Below are 20227 nucleotides of genomic sequence, written 5' to 3'. Positions count from 1 at the left end.
CCTATCGCATCCCCAGAGCACTTTACCATTTTTTTAATGGATCAATTGTTTTGCATTATCATATGTTCCATGATGAACAGATTTCAACAAAGTAGAATACATTATGGTCTGAAGCTCATAGTTTGGAAGCAAAAAATTATTTGAGTTGAAAACGAGCCACCATGAATGAACTTCTGTATATTCTGTTACCTTGGTTTCATAGGTGATTTTGTGAAGTATACTTCAAAAAAGTATAATTTTGCCTAGTTAAGTTTGAATTCGATATTCTCTTCATTTTGTATTTGTTTCATTTTACAATAACGAAAACCTACCAGGTGAAGTTACAAATGGTGTTTCTGTTCTTGTGAATTCTTGAGAAGTCATGGTTTATACGCTTCCAGAACGAATTGAAATAGTGAGTTTGTACCAACAGAATGTTAATAGTGCTAGAGCTGCTGCCCGTATATTCAATGATGATCATCCAGTAAGAAATGTATGACACAAATACGTTTCGGAATTATTGAACAAATTTATGGAAACTGAATCTCTTAACAATAAAAAGCATAACCGTTTAGGAGTTGTCAACAATGAAGCTATTTGTACTGCAGTTTTAGGGCACGTTGGACTTATGGAAAATTCGCAATCTCTTACCAAGTTATCTCGAGAATCAGTAATCAGTCGTACAAATGTTTTTAAGAATCCTTCACAAGTACAAATTTCATTCATATAAGATCAGACTAGTTCATGAATTGAACGAAGATGATTTCGATAGACGTGTCGAGTTTTGTGAAAGTATCACTGAACGGATCAACTTGCATCAGAATTTCTTGTATAAAATTAGTTTTTCGGATGAATGTACGTTTAGTGAATGGAAAGATGAATCGGCAAAATTGTCGATATTGGAGTGATACGAATTCTCATTTATATACCGTCAAGTTCATACCTAACGACCTCAAAAACTGAATGTTTGGGCAGGAATTTTAGGTGACCACATCATAGGACCTTTTTTATCGTTGATAATTTGACAAGTGATAAATATTTGGATATGTTGGAGAATCGAATAATACCGTGCATCAATAAAGCAATTGAGGAGGATATAAATTTATTCGAAAACGAAATAGTTTTTCAGCAGGATGATGCAACTCCTCATTTTGCAGCTCCAGTGCATCAATTTTGGATGATCGTTTTCCTGGTCGCTGGATTGGCAGCGACCAGAATAGCCATCAAGGTCTTCGGATCTCACTTCTGTAGATTTCTTTCTATGATGTCATTTGAAGTCTAAAGTGTATGAGATATAATCAACAACATTAGAAGATGTGAGAGAGAATTTCATGAGGCATTGCAATTTCATCTACCATTGTATGGAAGTAGGTGGAAAAGTTTTTGAATATTTAATATAGAAATTTTTTTCTTTCCATTGTCCAGTCATCAGATTTTGATTAAAAAATTAATAATAAAATCTCTTTTGTCTCTAGAACGAATAATTCAAAATGTGGCATCCTGTATAATTGTTGACCTATTTTTTTATTTTTCCTGCAAATCATTGTTTCAAAATTTATTCAGGGTGGCTCGTTTCCAACTCAAATAATTTGTAGCTCCCGAACCACAAGCTTCAGATGATATGTTTTATACTTTGTTGAAATCTGCTCATCATGGAGCATCTAATAATGCGATGATCCTTTAAAAAAATTGTGACATGCTCTGGGGGTGCGATAGGGGAAGTAACATCAAATGTGATTATGTCAAAATGTGCCCCTCTGTATAATATTATTGACGTGTTTTTTTAATTTTTCCTGAAAATCATTGTACCAAAAGTTATTAAGGGTGGCTCGTTTCAATTTGTCAACACCAGCTCTAATTTAGATCATCTTAGTATTGTCTTTGTATAAATATAGACTGGATATTATTGGAGTTTTATCCCAACACCAAACCGTTATTTTCAACACTTCGAAACGTGTTTCAATCACCAAGTGATCATCTTCAAGAGGAAGATCTTCTTCAAGAGGAAGGTTAAACTCAATCTTCCTCTTGAAGATGATCACTTGGTGCATGATTGAAACACGTATCGAGGTGTTAACAAAACGGTTTGATGTTGGGAAAAAACACCAGTTCATTACTACATCAAATGTGTCAAAAAGTGCATCATAAATATAAACTATCGTATTGCTCATTAGGTTTATGTTGAAATTTGACTGGAAATCATTCATTTATGCGTCCGGAAGATACATGGAGTCTTCGTCATTTTATGAAAATTTTCATATTGTTTTCGATAGCGTACTCATTCAAGCGAAGAATGAAAGTACAATTGAAAATTCTTACGTTTATTTCGCTCTTTCATTGAGTCCTCAACATTGTAAACTAAAGTTGTTTCCATCCGCATTGGATACGAGAATTTTCAATTTCATGTGAGACAATATCAATGCATATAAATATATGAACAAATCTGGTATTTCCAATGTACTTGACAGTGTTTCAATTTGGGAATTTCCGATATTTTTTTATCAATTTCCTTTATATAATCTTCTAGTCACAATGCATGTATATTAATTACTGTATTTGCAGGGATGAATATGTTCAATTAATACCAATGTATTTTCGAAAATGTCTATGAGAAGTTTCTAAATATAGAAATGGATTTATGGCATCTAGTATGGAACAATATATTATAAAATTTTTTTGCATACTGTGTTATGCAAAAATATTTATGGTGTCATCTAAATTTTCATAGTGAAAAAATATTTTTTGCAAACCTTAAGTTAGGTTAGGTTAGGTCTAAAGTGAGTGGGCCATAATAAACCCGCAAGGGTTTATTGTGGCTCACACCTATTCACACTCGACCAAATAAACCCAGCTTCTTAACGAAGCCGATTAGTTTGTATGGTGAGTGTACGGCTCTGCCGAACTCTAAAAACCTGATTTGGTCCCCAGCGCGGCGGGCACAAAGTATGTGCTCTGATGTTTCATCATTTTCCAAACAGAGACGACACACATTGTCTTCCGACAGTCCGAGTCTCTACATATGATGATTCAAATGACAGTGACCTGTAAGAAGGCCTGTATTGAAGACATTGTAGTTCATCCCTACTGTAGTCCAACAACTGTTTGGTATCAAGCTTCGAAGGGTGAATAAACGCCTTGAAGTGACCCAATCCTGAAAGATTCTGCAAGAAAACCTTGAGTAGTTATAGTTCAGAAACTGATGCCTTCAACTGTTCTTTGGGAACCACCCAATCTTGGCAATCGACACTCCATACAAGCACGTAGATGGAACCCATGTAGTCGTATTCGTGATTGAATAACAAGCCATGTTTCGATACGTATGAATTTCCTTATTAAGGAGAAGAAGGCTTTTTGAACTCTCAATACAGTGATCTACAAGGTCTTTTATATTGGTAACCAATCAATTTTCTGGGTGCCAGCTCCACGTGGTTGAAGGGCATTAGTGTTTTCCTTCGACGAAATTGAGCCATGTGTAGACCAGAGCTAGCTAGACATATCTAAACCAAGTGCTTTTCATTTTAGTGTTAGATATAAGTAGATAGTTTTAGACTTACCTAGAAATTAGTTTCCTCCATCTCCTAAAGACGCCAACTTGAATGGCAAAAAACGTGTCGAGAAAAATAGTGTATTTCTGGGTTTCTGGTGGTTGGGAAAAGCAATTTTTTGGATTTATTCTATGCCAGAGATTCCAGATTTCCAATTTTACCTTTTATTAGGTCACGAAAGCCTAGGATTCATGTTATCACAATTCAGCGTTAATGACAATTTTAATAGTTTTTCGTTTAACAAGTTGAAGCTATATATTTCGTTTAAGCTTATATTCATTCTGTCATATTTTGAATTTTTGTTTTTTTTTTAGTCTTTCGGTCTTGATGAGTAAAATTTTAAACTTCTGATATACAATGAATTTTTGTAAAACACTTCTTCTTCAACAGAACAAAAATTCTGCCTCTCGACGCGCATTTCGCTAAGCAAGTTAGCATCATCAACAAATTACTGAAACTACTTGCAACGGCTATGTCAATGTTTTTATATCTTTCTATAACGGAGGTCATTAAAACAATTTCGAATTTAAATTGAAAGGGGTATATTTTTGGGAAAGGAAGGTTTTGGTTTTCTACTTCTCCATCTTGATACAAAAAAAATGTCGGAATCCTCCAGAGAAAAGAAAAGAGCAATCAATTTCAAAATAAACTCTATACAAAGATGTGTAGTTCATGCAAAGAAGTAACTCTCAAACACAAATTGGAAGATAAAGTCCTCTTGAAACAACCATTTTCACGTAAACATTGAATTACACGGCAGAAAAAATACTTTTGAAACAACTACTTATATATGGACATTGAATTATACAAAAATACGTCTTCCTATTCAGTTTGTAATCTAAACATTCGTTATAGAATTGAATCAGATATCATGCTCAGGACTCAGAATTTTAGGACCCAGTGGTACATACGGGGCCTGATCACTTCGACAATTGTGGAACTAGCCAAATGTTACACCCATGCTCAATCCCTTAAGAGATGGGATGGAATCAAAGGATGCAATCTTGTCAGGATAACCCTGGGCGACCCTGGGAAGCTGGCGCTGAAGAAATATCTGGCGATGATCAGGAAAAATCTACTCTTAACAGTAGGATTTCTGACTGGCCACTGTCAACTAAGAAAACACCTCCATAATATGGGGCTACTTTACATTCCTCTATGCAGGATGTGTGAACAGGAAGATGAAACTGTCAGGCGTGTCCTATATGAGTGCCCGAAGTTGTCGTCAATAAGAGTGCGTGTTCGGCGAGTTTTGGCCTACACCTGCCGATATAAAGGAGATGACTTCCAGCGACCTGTCCACCTTCCTGGAAAGGACAGGATGGACGATGACCTAGGAGGACAACTCCTCTGGAGGATGTACACTCAATTGATTTATTATATTGCGACCTTATGTCACGAATGAGCTAAATCTGCTAAGTCATCGATAACAGTACCTGATGACATACATTCACTCAATTGATTTATTCTCAGCCATAGCAATCTTGTATGAATTGAAAGAGGTATATTTTAAAATAAAAATTGAAAGAGGTATATTTCAAAATGAAAACTGAAAGAGAAAGCCCCCTTGAAACTACTAATATTGTGTAAATGTTCCTAATATTATCATCTTCTACCTGACTGATAAATAATCTTTACCTGTTTTTTACCTGTAATTACGCTAGCAAAACTTGTACCGGTTTCATCAACTTCAAGCGTTCCTCACTTGTTATTTTGTGGTTATTCTTTATGGAGTCTATGACATGTTGATCAACACTATACTTCTTCAATGTATAAAACCTTTGGTGGATGAAACCTGATATGTGGTCATGTTCTTTGTAGCGAGCTATTATAATTCGCTTAGATTGACCAACATTCACATCATTCCCAGTTGTCACATCTTATCCCAGACTTTCTTGTTTTCCTTCGGATTACTCAATACACCTCAATACAACTCGGTACTCATCGAACTTCACTGTTAGAGAACTCTTTCATCTAACTGCGTTTATGTGGAATAAACTTCCTGAGAACGTGTTTTCTAATCGATTCAAATCCAATGTGTATCACTACTTTCGCACAGGCACTGCTCTGAGAGCGCCTCAAGGATTTTCCTGTAGTGCTTGTGTTTTGTCTTATAAAAGTGTACGAGCAGTTTTGAAAGCCACTTTCATATTCAATTTTTCGAAAATTTCAATCTGTTCGTGTATTTTCATTCATATGAAAGAATTTTGAGTTTTCGTCTTTCTGAAAAGTTGTGGATTCATTAAGACACTCTAAATTTTCTCTTTCTAATAAATTTATTCATTATGGAGGGATACTCTTGAGTTTCAGCTATATCCTTGATAAGATAGATAAGAAAATGAAGTCCTGTTATTTTTTGTTGAGGGCAATGGTGAGAGATGTCAAGGATACATATGTTACACAGGTCTGAGATGAAAAAATTGTAGGATATTCAACTAGTCATTTCAACAGTATTTTGTGTGGAGATTACGGAAAAAATAGTAAAAAAATTCTATCACCTATAGATAAGTCACAAATTTCACCCAAAATTTTCTTATTAAATGGGATTTTAGGTTCGGTATGGGTCGATGTTTCTGTATTATATAGCCTATATAAGCGGTAAATTGAGTCTGAAGTATGGAGCTTTTATGATGAACAAGTTACTACACAATGTGAGTGTATATCTAAGATAAAATACGGTTTTAATTTATTTATTTCAACAACAAAACGAATCTAAACTGGGAAAATCCAGTTCCTACTGGAACAAGGCATGTATGTGACAGTCTGTCTGCCCCCTCCCTAAACCTACTGTCTGCTGGGAGATTGTTTCAAGTATCTTTCTGAAAAGTTTTCTGGTCTATTCGATGCTAAACTAAAAGAAGGAGTATTCGTTGGGCCTGACATAAGAAAACTTTTAAAAGATGAAAGCTTTGTCGCTAAAATGGAAATGTAAGAAAAAATGCCTGGAATTCACTTAAACTTGTTATAACAGGCTTTCTTGGAAACAAAAAAGACCCAAACTACAAAACTTTGGTTGCTGAATTGATGCAATATGAGTGTCAAAGTCCATTTCCTTCACTCATATCTGGACTACTTTCCCGAAAATCTAGGGGCTGTAAGTGAGGAACAAGGAGAACGGTTCCATCAAGACATAAAAGAAATGGAACACAGATACCAAGGTCGGTGGAATGTTAACGTGGTGGCGGACTACTGTTGGATGATAAAAAGGGAAAATTCACAAGAAAACAGCCTAAAAGTAGCAAAAAAAGCTTTGACGGAAAAAGAAAACGTTTTTACAAAGACTTATAATCACTTTGCAAACACTTGTGTATCACTATTATGCTTAGTGTAGGTATGTAGCATTGTTTTTTTGCTTTTACTTCATATTAAAATAATAAAAATAAATCCACAATTCCCCGTTTTTTTGTACTTTTTCAATTATTTCATCCTTATTTTGTAGGCAAACCTCACGTGATAGATAGAAACAAATGTCATTTTTGAAATCAGTGCAAAAAACTACAAGAAGATCAGTTAACGAAATCAAAACCATTTTTTAAAAAGTTTTTTTTTACAGACCTGTGTTTTTCCTCAATCAATTTTGCATTTAGAACCATTTTTCTTATCATTTTCTTCTCCATCCTTTTTACTTGGCTTCCATCAAATTTTCTTTTCATTTATGAACTTTCTATTTCTTTATTCTTCCTCATTGAAAGATATATATTTTTAGGAGAGATTAGAGTTTGGGAAAGAAAGATTGTGGCTTTCTACTTCTCCATCGTTATATAAAAAATATGGGTAATTTTCAAAAGAAGAAAGAAAGCGATTCAATTCAAAATGAACTCTTCACACAGATGTGTATATTATACATAGAAGTTACTGTCAGATACTCACTGAAAAAAAAAGCCCTCCCAAAAGAATTACTTTCACACGAACATTGAAATACACAAAAGAAAAAGTACTTTCGAAACAACTACTTTTATATGAACGTTAAATTAAATAAAAATAATCTTTATCATTCAGTTTCTACTCCAAAAAGTTGTTTTGGAATTGAATCAGACAGATATCATTCATAGGAAAGCTACACAATATAGTATATGAAAAAGTTACGATATAAAATTTCACTTACATGAAACTCTGTCATCCTCAAGGGGCGGACTTCAAAATTTTGGAATTAGATGCCTGTCTTATTACATCTTTAGCACCAATCTGGATAATATTACAAAATGAAGCACAAACAATACGACTTAATGTCATCAATGAGTTGAATCTCATGTCACGGTGACAGTGCGAATTGACATTCATACTTTCATTTAATGCAATCCCAGCCATAGGAATCTTGTTCAAACTGAAAAATATATATTTTCAGGAGGGAATAGTTTTTGAGAAAGAACGGTTGTGGTTTTCCACTTGTCCATCGTTATCCAAAAAATGTGGGAAAAGAATTCTTTTTCAGATACATACTGGACGAAACAATCCTCTCGAAACAACTACTTTCACATGATGATTGAATTACACGAAAGAAGAAGTACTTTCCATAAACAACTACTTTTATACGAAGTTGAGTTGACAAAAATACTTTTTTCTATTCAGTGTTTACTCCAAAAATTCGTTATGGAATTGAAGCAGATATCATGCGTAGAAAAGCTACGCTAAATAAACTCTTTACAAAGAAGTGTAGATACTTTCAGATACAAACGAAAAGAAGAAGAGGTCCTCTCGAAACAATTACTTTCACATAAATAATTTTTTCCTTCCTTTGGAACTTTTCCATATTTTTTTTTATTAAGATGCAGAAATAGAAAGCCAAAACCTTTCTGAAACTGTTGTTCTGGCATGGATACGATTATTCATTACAAAACTCGAATTCAAACTGAATAATACAATTTATTGTATCATGTTCATTATAAAGGGCTTTACAAAAACCGCGACACGTGTTTCGCTATACAATAGCTTCCTCAAGCGTAAACTGTCATCAAGTATCGGCCAGTTCTATTCAAAAACTCGAATTGTTTATATGAATTGAAAGATTATGCGTCAAAACAAAAAATCGATGGGAAAAATATGAACCCCTAATAGACTAGTCCGACGGCCGCATCATGTCACTCTATGTTATGAGAAAAGTATGTACTTTTTGAATGAAACGTAACATTGTCCAACAAAAATAGTGGATCAGATTGCTAGTCCGACTGGAAATTAAATCTATGCATCCCTAATCAAACGTTTATTTTGATATGATTTGTCAAAATTTTATTTAATAAAATATATCACCAGCACAATCATCGAAAAAGAAAGTCTTTAATTATTTGTCGAAAATCCATGAAAGGTTTGTTCAAAAAATAAGGTGAAATTTCAAATTTCATGGGCTACGTAATTCGATTAGCGTTATTATTATTGGTACACTCGTCTCGAACATATATGTTCAGAGTTTCAGATGTTTAGCATGTTTACTTTTTTAGTGAGAGGCAAACAAGTTAAAAGTGGTTTGCGTGTTCGGCAATGTTCTGATATCGAAAAAAATGGATCGAATAATTTGCATTAAATTTTGTTTAAAACACGGAATTGAGTTCTCGAAAACAGTTGAAATGTTGACAGTGGCATACTTTGATTGTACTCTGGGTCAGGAAAACGTTTACAAGTGGTACAAGCTTTACACAGAAAGTCGAGAACATGTCAATGACGACGCTCGCCCTGGACGCCCCAGCACATCAATAACTGATGAAAATGTTGAGGAAGTGAAGAAAATTGTTATGAAGAATCGTCGAATTGCACTTAGAGAAGTGAGGATGACGGCAGATCGGTTGGCGTCAACGGCGATCTAGATTTGCTTAAAAGGGTCATAACTGGTGCCGAATCGTGGGTATATGGTTATAACACCGTAACCAAAAAGTCCAATTGTTTCAATGGAAAACCTCAGGAGAGCCAAGCACGTCAAGTTCGATCAAATATCAAAGTTTTGCTCACTGTTTTCTTCGATTACCGTGGCGTAGTGCATCAGGAGTTTTTGCCACATATGGTCCTACGGTCAGTAAGGAGTACCTATTATTTTGCAGTTATACGCTGCTTGCGAGAAGCAATACGAAGTATTGTGGAAAAACGATTCATGGCCTTTGAAGTACGATAATGCACTTAATCACTCGTCATTGCTCGTTCGTAATTTTCTGGCCAAAAACAAAATCGTAATCATGCCTCGGTCACTGTATTCACCATATTTGGCCTTTTGTGACTTTCACCTGTTTCAAAGATTAGAGAGACCCATGAAAGGGCGGCATTTTGCGATGATTGGAGGGATAATAATAGAATCGCTGAGGGAGCTCAAGGACATACCAAAAAGTGCATATCAAAACTGCTTCGAGGATTGGAAAAAACGCTGACACAAATTTTATATATCTAAGTTACATTGAAGAGTCCAAAATAGAAATGTATAAATAAATGAATATTTTTTGAGATAAATGAAAATTCATCTTATTTTTTGAACAGACCTCTTTTTATTGAACCTCAATTACTGGTTAAAATACTATGAATGATACAATTTGAAATATACATACATACAAGTACGATTATATCTGTGACTAGAAGAGCCATAATTTATGACCGTTTCTTGTTGGATGAGTACGCAAAGATCCATAACTCAAAACAGTTGAAGACCAGATACATACTTTTCGGGGGCAATCAAGTAAACCTTGGAAATTCATATGCTCTAATATTAAATCATCAAATAGTTTCTAACAGAGAATAACAAACATGGATTTGGGAAGTCCACGTTTCTTATTTTGTGGCCGTGTAAACCAAAGATTGTGAAGCATATCAAACAGCAACTAGAGTTTTTTATTTACTAAGATTAAATACAAGCTCAAAGATGAAATAAATGAAGGCGATTACTCCAAATAAAATAAAAATTCTATATGAAATACAAACCGAAGAGAAAATGTTTGCAAAGCTTTAGCTGGTAACGTTCCAATAAAGGAACGATATTTCCCATCTTTACTAACAGATGGGAACTCACCACGGAACAAGAACCATGAACTTATTGACAATCTGGAGATGATCACCGTCAACTTAATGATTTCGTCATGTGGAAAAGTTAAGCTAGTTTGGTTGGAGTTGTTGAAATGTTGGCCTAACAACCTGCCGAGATGGCATCATAATAATTTCTCGACTGCAATCAAATTATGTATCTGTTAAGTTTCAAATAATTTGAATTCGCCGCTAAAATTGAATACCTCGAACAGAATATAGGTCAAAGAAACACGACCCTTCAACATCAAAGTGCCGCCGGATGAGTATCTCTTATATAAAATATTCTTACGAAAACACTCCATCTACACGGCACACTTGATTCTTCATAAAATAAAGAGATCCTTCATACTTCAGCATCCGCATTTCATTTATAGAGGGGCTAAGCTCTCAACATCCTTAGACAATGTCTCAACAATGTTTACATTTGGAAACGATTCTTGTTCCATCTATAAACATTTGTACAAAGTTGGGTCAATCTCATTTCTCGCGTCGAGAGTTTTTGACGAAACAAAAGGAAATCGGTTCAAACACCAAGGTTTCTATGCAGGGTTTTCCATCAGTAATGTAGAATGTAGAAAAATATATATAATTTCATGTTACCCATGTCAACCATACTTAAACATTTTGCGGATACTATACCATAAATTCAAATAAATGCTCCTACGTTTATGAAAATCAAAATTTTGTCACCACTGGTGATATCGACGATTACGCAGATGCACTTTGAAATATCTTTTCATATGAAAATGAAAACTGAGTTTTCCTTTCAATGTGTATAATAGTTGGTTTGTAGTAATGGACAATAAAGCTTTCAGTTTTTCGAATCTTTTTTATTAACCTCCAACCTCCGTTTAATGAATGTCATGCGCCAATGATCACTTAAAAGAAGTGTCAAAAAAAGTATCAGTTAACTTTTTCTAATCTCTCAGTTCAATTTTAAGACCATTTACAAAATCACAAAGAGTAACAGAATTATTATTCAAATAGTCAACAAAAATAATGTCGAATTCCGAAAAAGTTAAAGAGTTCTATACAAACGATATAGTTTATAGATTTGATAAACACAAGAGAATTAATTTTGGGGTGGTTATAGATAGTTATGAAGCTTCCTCGGACGTGGATGAAAGTAGTTCTCTGCAGAAAGGCCAGATTAGAGTTTTGTGGAATAACAATTCCAGAGAACAAGTTTGGAGGCAGAGTAAAGTTCGACTGATGAACAGGAGTATCATTCCTGGTGATATAGTCAGAAGATTGGAAAAGGGTAAAGAGACTCAGAGAGGATACTGCAAGGAAGCTAAACAGGCAGCTTCTGTACAAATTGTTGGCACAGATAGGGTAATTGAACATGTTTCGTGTGAGAGATTACATAGCGTTCGACCCTATGATGTTGATGATGCAGTTTGTTTGGGTAGCAAGTTTGGTCGAATCGAGGTAAGAATTTATCAACTCGAAATATGAAATTTGAATAAATGGCACCATCATTCTCATTGTTTTAGGTTGTGGAACAAATGATTTCAATGGAATCAAAATGTGGATCGGTTGTAGATGTTCTGACCAGTATTAACCACGATTTGGATGATTATTGGTTATCAAAGAGGAACAGAATTTCTTTTGATGCTTATTACCCAGGGCAGGAGTTGGTAAGACTGTACTTGAGTAATAGTGGATTTATGCAATAAACACTCAAGAACTAAAAATAAAGTCAATTACCTAGAACTATACCTAATAACAAGGTCACTTTATGCGCCTCTTCGTGATTATTCTATCTTCATGATTAAACTGAAATAATCACTCAGATTACTTTGGAGAAAATTTATTTTATTTTGGATTACTAACAAGATTTTTCAATTTTTTTCATTAATCGTCTGTTGTCTAAGTAACCAAAATCAATCTATTTTGAACATGAAAAATAAAATATTACTATTGAACCTTAGGTGCGTCTATCTTGACAATTGACTGACCTTCCTCAAGATATATGATGAAATGAAAATATTCAAAATTCATTAAAAATCAAACAGAATCTGAAGCAAAATGTAAATCAACTCAAATGTTTATAAAATCATAATTGGTTTCTTGAATAAACACCTCTCAGGAACTCAAGTTCTTTGAATTGAAAGAGGTGGATTAATTTATAGGTTGAGATCAATACCTTGTATTTTTCACTGCTGATTTACTCCCGCAAGAAATCATAACTTTCTTATTGAATAACATGAGAATCGTAATTGGCGGGACATGGAAGTTCAAGTTTTTAACAAACTTCTGGAGGATGTACAAGTTTAGAAAACATTTTATCTAATTGGTATTTCATTATTTATTACTATTTACTCAAATGAGAATGGAGTGCGAAAAAAGTTTTCCAGAATCGGTTATATATTAGAGTAATGTATACAGTGTGTGACATATTAAGCTAGTATAAGAAGTTAGAGATGAAGGAGGAATGTTTAAAAAAATGTTTGGCATCAAAGTTACATACATGCATATATAGGGTTTTTTTATAATATAAAATATACAGGGTATTCAGTAGAAGTGTGGCATATCAAAGTTGTTGTCTTTAAATTGGATGTTACTTTCCATATTTCAATTTCGTCTGATAATTACTTTCGAAAACTATAGGATTGTATGAATAGGTATATATCAAGTAGTTCAGAAGTTATGGCATAATGACATTGAAAAGCTGATCTATTAAACTGACCCCATTTTCAATGAAACATTATTTGAAGAGTCTGTTTTGTTAGAAAGATGTTTTAAAAATGCATTTTTCCATTTTTCTATTTTTTAATAATAATTTGACCACAAACTTTTTCCAATACCAGCTGATATGAAAATAATTATTTCTTGATTTTTTTCAATTCAAGATATGATTTTCACTTGAAAAGCTTTTCGAAAATATAGGTGAAATGATTAAAAAAAAAAGTATGCATCATCAATTAGGTTAATTTGGAATTGGCATTACCAAAAAGTTTCATGCTCAGCTTTCCTGTGAAATTACAACATGAAATCCATAAAATCACATAATTTTTCCTTAAAGAAAAATAAAAAAAGATAATAATAATAATAATAGGTCTTTATTCCCATAATGATACAATAAATAAATGTGAACATTTACTGAAATGGGAAAGGCTGAAGTTCAGTTGGTTGCATCAAAAGATGCAACCTCTGTTTTTCATCTTCTGAAACATTGAATTCCTCAGTGTCTTATGCATATTAAATGCATGTCAGTTTGACGCCTGAAATTTCAGTGCAAAAAATTATCGAATATTGAAGTAGAACACATGTGTATTCACTGAATGGATACTTCAAATTATCCTATGGTTGTAAGAGGTTGTTGCAACGAAGATCTTGGTAAAAGCGGTAGCATTATAATCCCGATAGTTCCTGAAATTCCAGTTGGAGTTAACATGTTAAGTTCTCTATCATAAACATGTTATGTTTCTTGAGAATAAAGTATCACTATCAGTATAAATATTTTGAATCATAATAAAAAACATCATTCAAAATCTTCATCCAAGAAAAATGAAGTTGTCATTAAAATTTTGTTGAAAAATTGTTTTGTATTTTCAGGGTATAACTCACTCAGACTGCTAGGTATATTGTCATGCAACTCCATATTTTTAAAAAGAGATTTTCACAAGAAAATCAAATATGAAATGAAATATACTTAGGGTTTTTCAAATAAAAAAACAGGACAAAATTATACCTATGGGAAAAAATGTTTTGCTCAAATTATTATTTAATAATAAGAAACATGGGAACCGTTGAATGGATTAATTTTTAATTACTTGATTGAAATCCATAACTCATTCAAGTAAAACTTAATTGCGGGATTTTCACTGGACAGTTTACAAAAGTGCTACACGTGTTTCGATATACAATAGCTTCCTCGAGTGTTTTCATAATAATGCCTACATTCTATTAAAAAGAAAACTCTTTGATGATATTTTAGGAAAGCCCAATGCATTGTTATCTGAAACTTTTGTAGGAAACAACTTTTGATACCTTCACCCCTTCACTTCTAATGGAAGCTCTCTGAAATACAATGTATAGTTATGAGTACATGTAGGGTTGTGTGACATTATGTAATGTATTTATGTCTACATGTAATAGTCAGCATATTTTTGAAATGGAGATTATTATTATTATCATAACGATCATCTATTCCGTAATAAAGAGATATAATTCACCATCGAATCACTAAAACACTTAAAATTTTCAGACCCAATTCAATTTTCAATATTATATGAACATTATCTCTCAGCGTTTACAAGATCCCCATGAATAGACTTGAATTTTAATAGCCCAGTGTATACAAGCGGTTTTAAGATGAGAATAATGTATTCAAACTTGTAGAAGTTAAATTTGAAGTTATTTTCAATTTCAAATGGAGAGTAAAGCACCTGAGGAACTGCACTGATAGCAGACAAGCACTATTAGCCTTGAACAGACAGCGTGTTACCTCAGGGCTAGTACTAGAGTGCCACCAAGATTTAGCCAAAGCCTCGGTAGATAATAACATTATCATGAGGTGGGTTAAAGGGCATGACAAGAGTAAAGGTAATCGCATTGCCGATTCTTTAGTCAAGGAAAGCAGCAGGACTAAGAATTTTAGGATCCAGTGGCACCCACGGCCTGATGACTTCGACAATTGCGGAACTAGTCAAATGTTACACCCATGCTCAATCCTTAAAGAGATGGGATGGAATCAAAGGATGTAATCTTGCCAGGATCACCTTGGGCGACCCTGGAAAGCTAGCGCTGAAGAAATATCTGGCGATGACCAGGAAATATCTACGCCTTACAGTAGGATTTCTGACTGGCCACTGTCAACTAAGGAAACACCTCCATAATATGGGGCTAGTGGACACACCTCTATGCAGGATGTGTGAACAGGATGATGAGACTGTCAGGCATGTCCTGTGCGAGTGCCCTGAGTTATCGTCAATAAGAGAGTGTGTGTTCGGCGAGTCTTGGCCTACACCTGCCGATATAAAGGAGATGTCTCCCAGCGACCTGTCCACCTTCCTGGAAAGGACAGGATGGACGATGACCTAGGAGGACAACTCCTCGGGAGGATGTATAATGGGTCACATGTGGCCTAAGTGCGTGGGCTTACACTCACCCTCCCTACTCTACAGACAGAAGCACCTGAGGAGCACCAAGTTTGGTTTTTGTGAATACATTAGCTGACTTTTGATGACCTTGTGCTCGAGATTTTTCGTCTTTCTTGGTTTTAAACTGAAATAAATCATTTAGTCAATAACAAAACAAACTGGAGAACCTATTATAAAAATTGATGAATTCAAAATTTGTGTGATTTGATATTAATAGTATTAGATAATTTTTCACTCTGCTATTAAAGAGGAATTATTTTTTTTAGTTAGTTTTTTGTCTTTTACAGATTTGTGTCCCAGGTAATTTTGAACAACCTAATTGGATAAAAAAATCCAAAACTATGAAAAAAAATATTCAAACACGACAGAGATTTACTGTACAACATGTGGAAGATATTATGATAGAAGTAGCTTGGCAAAGTAATACATCTGGTTATTCACATATTTCTGAAATTCCACAGGAAGATATTAAGAAGTAATAATAGTCGAAAATGGGCTCATACATTTATAGTTATTACATTTTTTTTAAGGTTGAAAGTACTTGAGCACCCAAGTGACACGTTCCTGGAATTGTCTGATCGTAGACTGTTAAAACTTTCAACTGATGTTCTACTAAAGAAAAAAGACTGGATTAAAAAGTTATCTGTATCCTATAGACCTGACATTCCAAAAGTGAGACATATTGTTAGTTGCAATTCAAAAATGTAAGTTCATCAATAATGGTTCAGTATAGAAATATATAATATATTTTCTAGAGTACCCAGATTACCGAAAATTCGCAGTACTGCTTTGGTTTACTCATCTTTAGAAGGTGAAGGAGAGGAAGATGAGTGGTGGACAGAAGATGCTGATGAATCAGAGGATGAAGGAAGTTCTTCTTCTCAAAACACAAGTATACCTACTTCTAAAAAAAAATATTATCCACCAAAACCTAGAGACCTGGTTGCAGGTCATACACTCCCTGTTGAGGTTAGTTTATTTTTATTTTATATGTTGGGGAGACACAACTATGCTCAGAATGGATATTTATTTATTTATTTATTTATCTACGGGTAACTCCAATTTGTATACACGAATTCAATACATTTTAGTAAGTAAACATTAATGCTAATCTAACTTTAATTATACTAATAACCTAAACATAGAAATATTTGAATATTTGAGCACTTATTCCTGTGATTTACAGTTGAATATTTTTCAATCTATTTTTAAGAGAACATTCAGGAATATAAAATAAGTCAAGATCAACCTTATTGCCATTAGAAACTATTCTAGAAAGTGGAGAATTTTTACCATAATTACACCTGTGGAAGTCGATTGCAAACATTTGATTGTTCCGTGTCCTTCTAGGAGGTACGTGAAGTTTAATTTCAGAAAGAAGAGTTGAACAATCAATTTTCGAACTGAACAACTTATGGAGGAATATAATATCTGCATGAATTCTACGAGTACTGAGTTTCGATATATCTGTTTTAAAACGGATATCTGAAATTATTCTGAACTTTCTCTATGTTATAACTGTAAAGTTTATATTTCGGGGACCAAACACAACTGCAGTATTCCAAAATTGATCTTACCAATGAAAAGTACAATGCCTTTATGGAGTTAACATTTGTGAAATCCTTTGTTAATCTGCATATAAAGCCTAACATTTTATCGCTCTACTAGTGATATGTTCATAATGGAGATGGAAATCCATTTTGGCATCGACTACAATACCTAGATCATGTATAGATTTTACAGATTCCAATGGTTTACCTTCAATTGTGTATTCAGTGATGAAGTGATTACTTGATCGAGAGAAAGACATACTTTTGCATTTAGTTGCATTGACATCCATGCAGTTATCAGTAACCAATCTAAGAAAGATTCAATATCAATTTGAAGTTTCTCGCAGTCCTTTTTCGATTCAATAGTCCTGAATATTTTAAGATCATCACCAAACATCATAATTTCAAAATGATTGATATATTTTTTAATGTCATTAACAAAAAGATTGAACAAATATGGTCCCAGGTGGCTTCCTTGTGGTACCCCCGAGCTAACACAGATTTCTCGAGATACAAATCCCTTGATTTTCACGAATTGTGTTCTGTCACAAAGGTAACTTGAGATCCAACTCAACAAACTTCCAAAGAAACCAACTGCCGTCAATTTTGCACATAGGATACTGTGGTTGACCGTATCAAATGCTTTGGAAAAATCTGTGTATATTACGTCCACTTGCCGTTTGTTTTCCAGAGAATTCAAGATATGCTGAGAATATAATAGCAAATTGGTGTTTGTTGATTTGCCTTGGGAAAACCCATGCTGCTCATCAATGACTATTTGCTTAAAGGGAAACTTTAAGCTGTCGCATATAATGTGTTCCAGTAGTTTGGGTATTGCACTCAGTATGCTTATAGGCCAGTAATTTTTTATGTTTGCTCTGTCTCCGGACTTGAAAATTGGTGTAATGTAACTTGATTTCCACACAATGGGAAAATCTCCTAAACTAAGAGAAGCCGAAAAAAGTAACAACAGCGGTTTAGCCAATGCAAATCTACAATTTTTCACAATAATGCTGGTATTCCATCCGGTCCTGGTCCTTTATCTGGATTCAATTGAGATAATTTATTCAAGATAATTTCCAAATTGATTGAGCAACTATTCATTTCTATCGTTTTCTCGTAATCAAAGGTTGGTATTATATGGTTGTTTGTATTAGGTTTATAAATTGATTGGAACTGCTGTGCAAATGCATTTGAAATTTCATTACTGTTTTTGAAAATCGAATCGCCACTGTACATTGTGTCAGGCAAGCCATAATTTTTCCGTTTATTGTTCACATAGTTCCAGAAGTATTTTATATTTGATGGTATGTTATTTTCCACTCTTTTGATATAGTTCTCATTACTAATTCTACTTGCTAGTTTGCACCGAGCTCTTAGATCAGAAAAAATTAAGTAGTCATCCCAATTATTACTTTCTTTGTAAGCCTTATGGGCTTTTTTCTTTTCAATAATTAATTTTTTCAGATCTTTGTCGAACCAGCGGGGAAATTTTGGGCTTAGTATGTCTAACATATGGAACAAAGTTTTGGATACCTGAGTAAAGGATATTATAAAAAATATTTGTTGCTCGGTTAATGTCAGTTAAGCTACCAATATGATAGTCGCAATCAATACTAGTCAAATAATAATTCAGATCATAATAATTGGCATTCCTGAAGTTGAAAAAGACATTTTCGTAATGTAATTCATTGTAATCATTTGAGTTTGATATCGTAATCGTTAAGGCTGGATGGTGGGCATCACATGGCAACAAACTGTCACTAGATACATTTACTATGCAATTATCCTTTTCGTTTGTGAATATTAGGTCCAACATAACACCATAGCAATTATTGATATTATTTAATTGAAAAAGATTATGGAAGGCGAAGCTGTCAATTATTGCTTGGGCTGCCTTGTTGTTAATGTTGAGGGCTAATACTCTTAATTCATCATTAAACCAGTCAGTGTTTGGCAAATTATAGTCACCCAATAAAAAGAAACTGTTCCGAGGGAATCTTTCCAATATATTCTCAACGCTGGCACAGTGATCTTCATAAAGATGTATGTTCGATGCTGGAGGTAAGTAGATAGCACCAATAATTATATCTCCACCATCGATTTCTGCCAGTACGAAGATTTGTTCTACATTTTGTTGTTCTGCATCAATGATTCTTGAGGGGTAACAGTTTTTTATTGCTACAAGGACACCACCACCTCTACATTTGGAGCTAGTTGAGGATGATCAGTCTTTTCTGAATATCGTATATTCTGAGAGACCTATTTCTTCACTTTCTATATCATTATTTAACCAGGTTTCTGTAAGAACTATGATGTCATACTCATTAACTGCTGAACTTATTTCGAGATCTTTGAGCTTTGTTCTGATGCCGCGGACATTTTGGTAGTAGATTTCTATTTGTTTTCTTTTCTTAATTGATGGGTTACCCTTGATTAATTTTTTTGGACGATTTTCGGAGTACCATTTACATACTTTATAGTGAGATTGGCTTCTCCATTGGCTATTCTGGTATTCAGTTGTTCTCTTAGGTTTTTCAAACAATTCCGTTGCTTTATTGTTTGATCAGAGCTGATTTTGACATCGGATTGGCTGATTTTTTCCTTATTTCTCAGTACATTCCGTACATCTTCACTATTTCCTAGAGAAACTTTAACTGGTCTGACAGTACGGCCAGGTTTTCCAACTCTGGTAACTCTTTTGATGTCGATATTTAAGCCCAAACCATCAGTTATTTCTTTGATTTTATTGGTATCATAAACGATTTTGTCCTGTGTATTGGTTGCGTTAGATTCTGGTATGTTATAAACCATGAAATTTTTAGCCCTTTTACGACACTCCTCAAGTTCATAAATCATTGATTCAAAGTCTGTAACGGGATTCTGGGGATGTGAGGTTCAGGACTTGATCTGACTTTGTTTGCTAATTCGGTGATCTTCTTTTCTAGTGTCTCAATTTGCTTCTTCATTATTGGAAGTAACTTAAGACCATCCAAACAGGTTTCACAAAAAAATTTGAGTGTCCTCTTCGTTTTCAGGACCATACATT

At 34.0% G+C, this 20227-nt stretch overlaps 2 protein-coding genes across 2 annotated transcripts in view; one reads left to right on the top strand and one right to left on the bottom strand.

Moving 5' to 3' along the window:
* Positions 1-7775, bottom strand: part of LOC111515850 (uncharacterized) — a 36150-nt gene extending 28375 nt beyond the window's left edge. Inside the window, exon 1 of the mRNA XM_074179966.1 lies at positions 7630-7775. The gene's annotated coding sequence lies outside the window, so the exon portion shown is untranslated. The remainder of the gene's footprint in view (positions 1-7629) is intronic.
* A 3600-nt stretch (positions 7776-11375) lies between these two features.
* The window catches only part of LOC111505966 ((E3-independent) E2 ubiquitin-conjugating enzyme UBE2O), a 30652-nt gene continuing 21800 nt past the window's right edge, over positions 11376-20227 (top strand). The window contains exons 1-5 of the mRNA XM_074179965.1: positions 11376-11951; positions 12017-12160; positions 15916-16103; positions 16159-16332; positions 16384-16597. Of these exons, the coding sequence (XP_074036066.1) occupies positions 11520-11951; positions 12017-12160; positions 15916-16103; positions 16159-16332; positions 16384-16597 (1152 nt within the window). The 5' untranslated portion in view covers positions 11376-11519. The remainder of the gene's footprint in view (positions 11952-12016; positions 12161-15915; positions 16104-16158; positions 16333-16383; positions 16598-20227) is intronic.

Source organism: Leptinotarsa decemlineata, unplaced genomic scaffold (genome assembly GCF_025532065.1).
Source record: "Leptinotarsa decemlineata unplaced genomic scaffold, Ldec_3_MD MMD2_tig00026282_RagTag_RagTag, whole genome shotgun sequence".
Lineage (NCBI taxonomy): Eukaryota > Metazoa > Arthropoda > Insecta > Coleoptera > Chrysomelidae > Leptinotarsa > Leptinotarsa decemlineata.
This window is presented reverse-complemented; position numbering and strand designations above follow the sequence as displayed.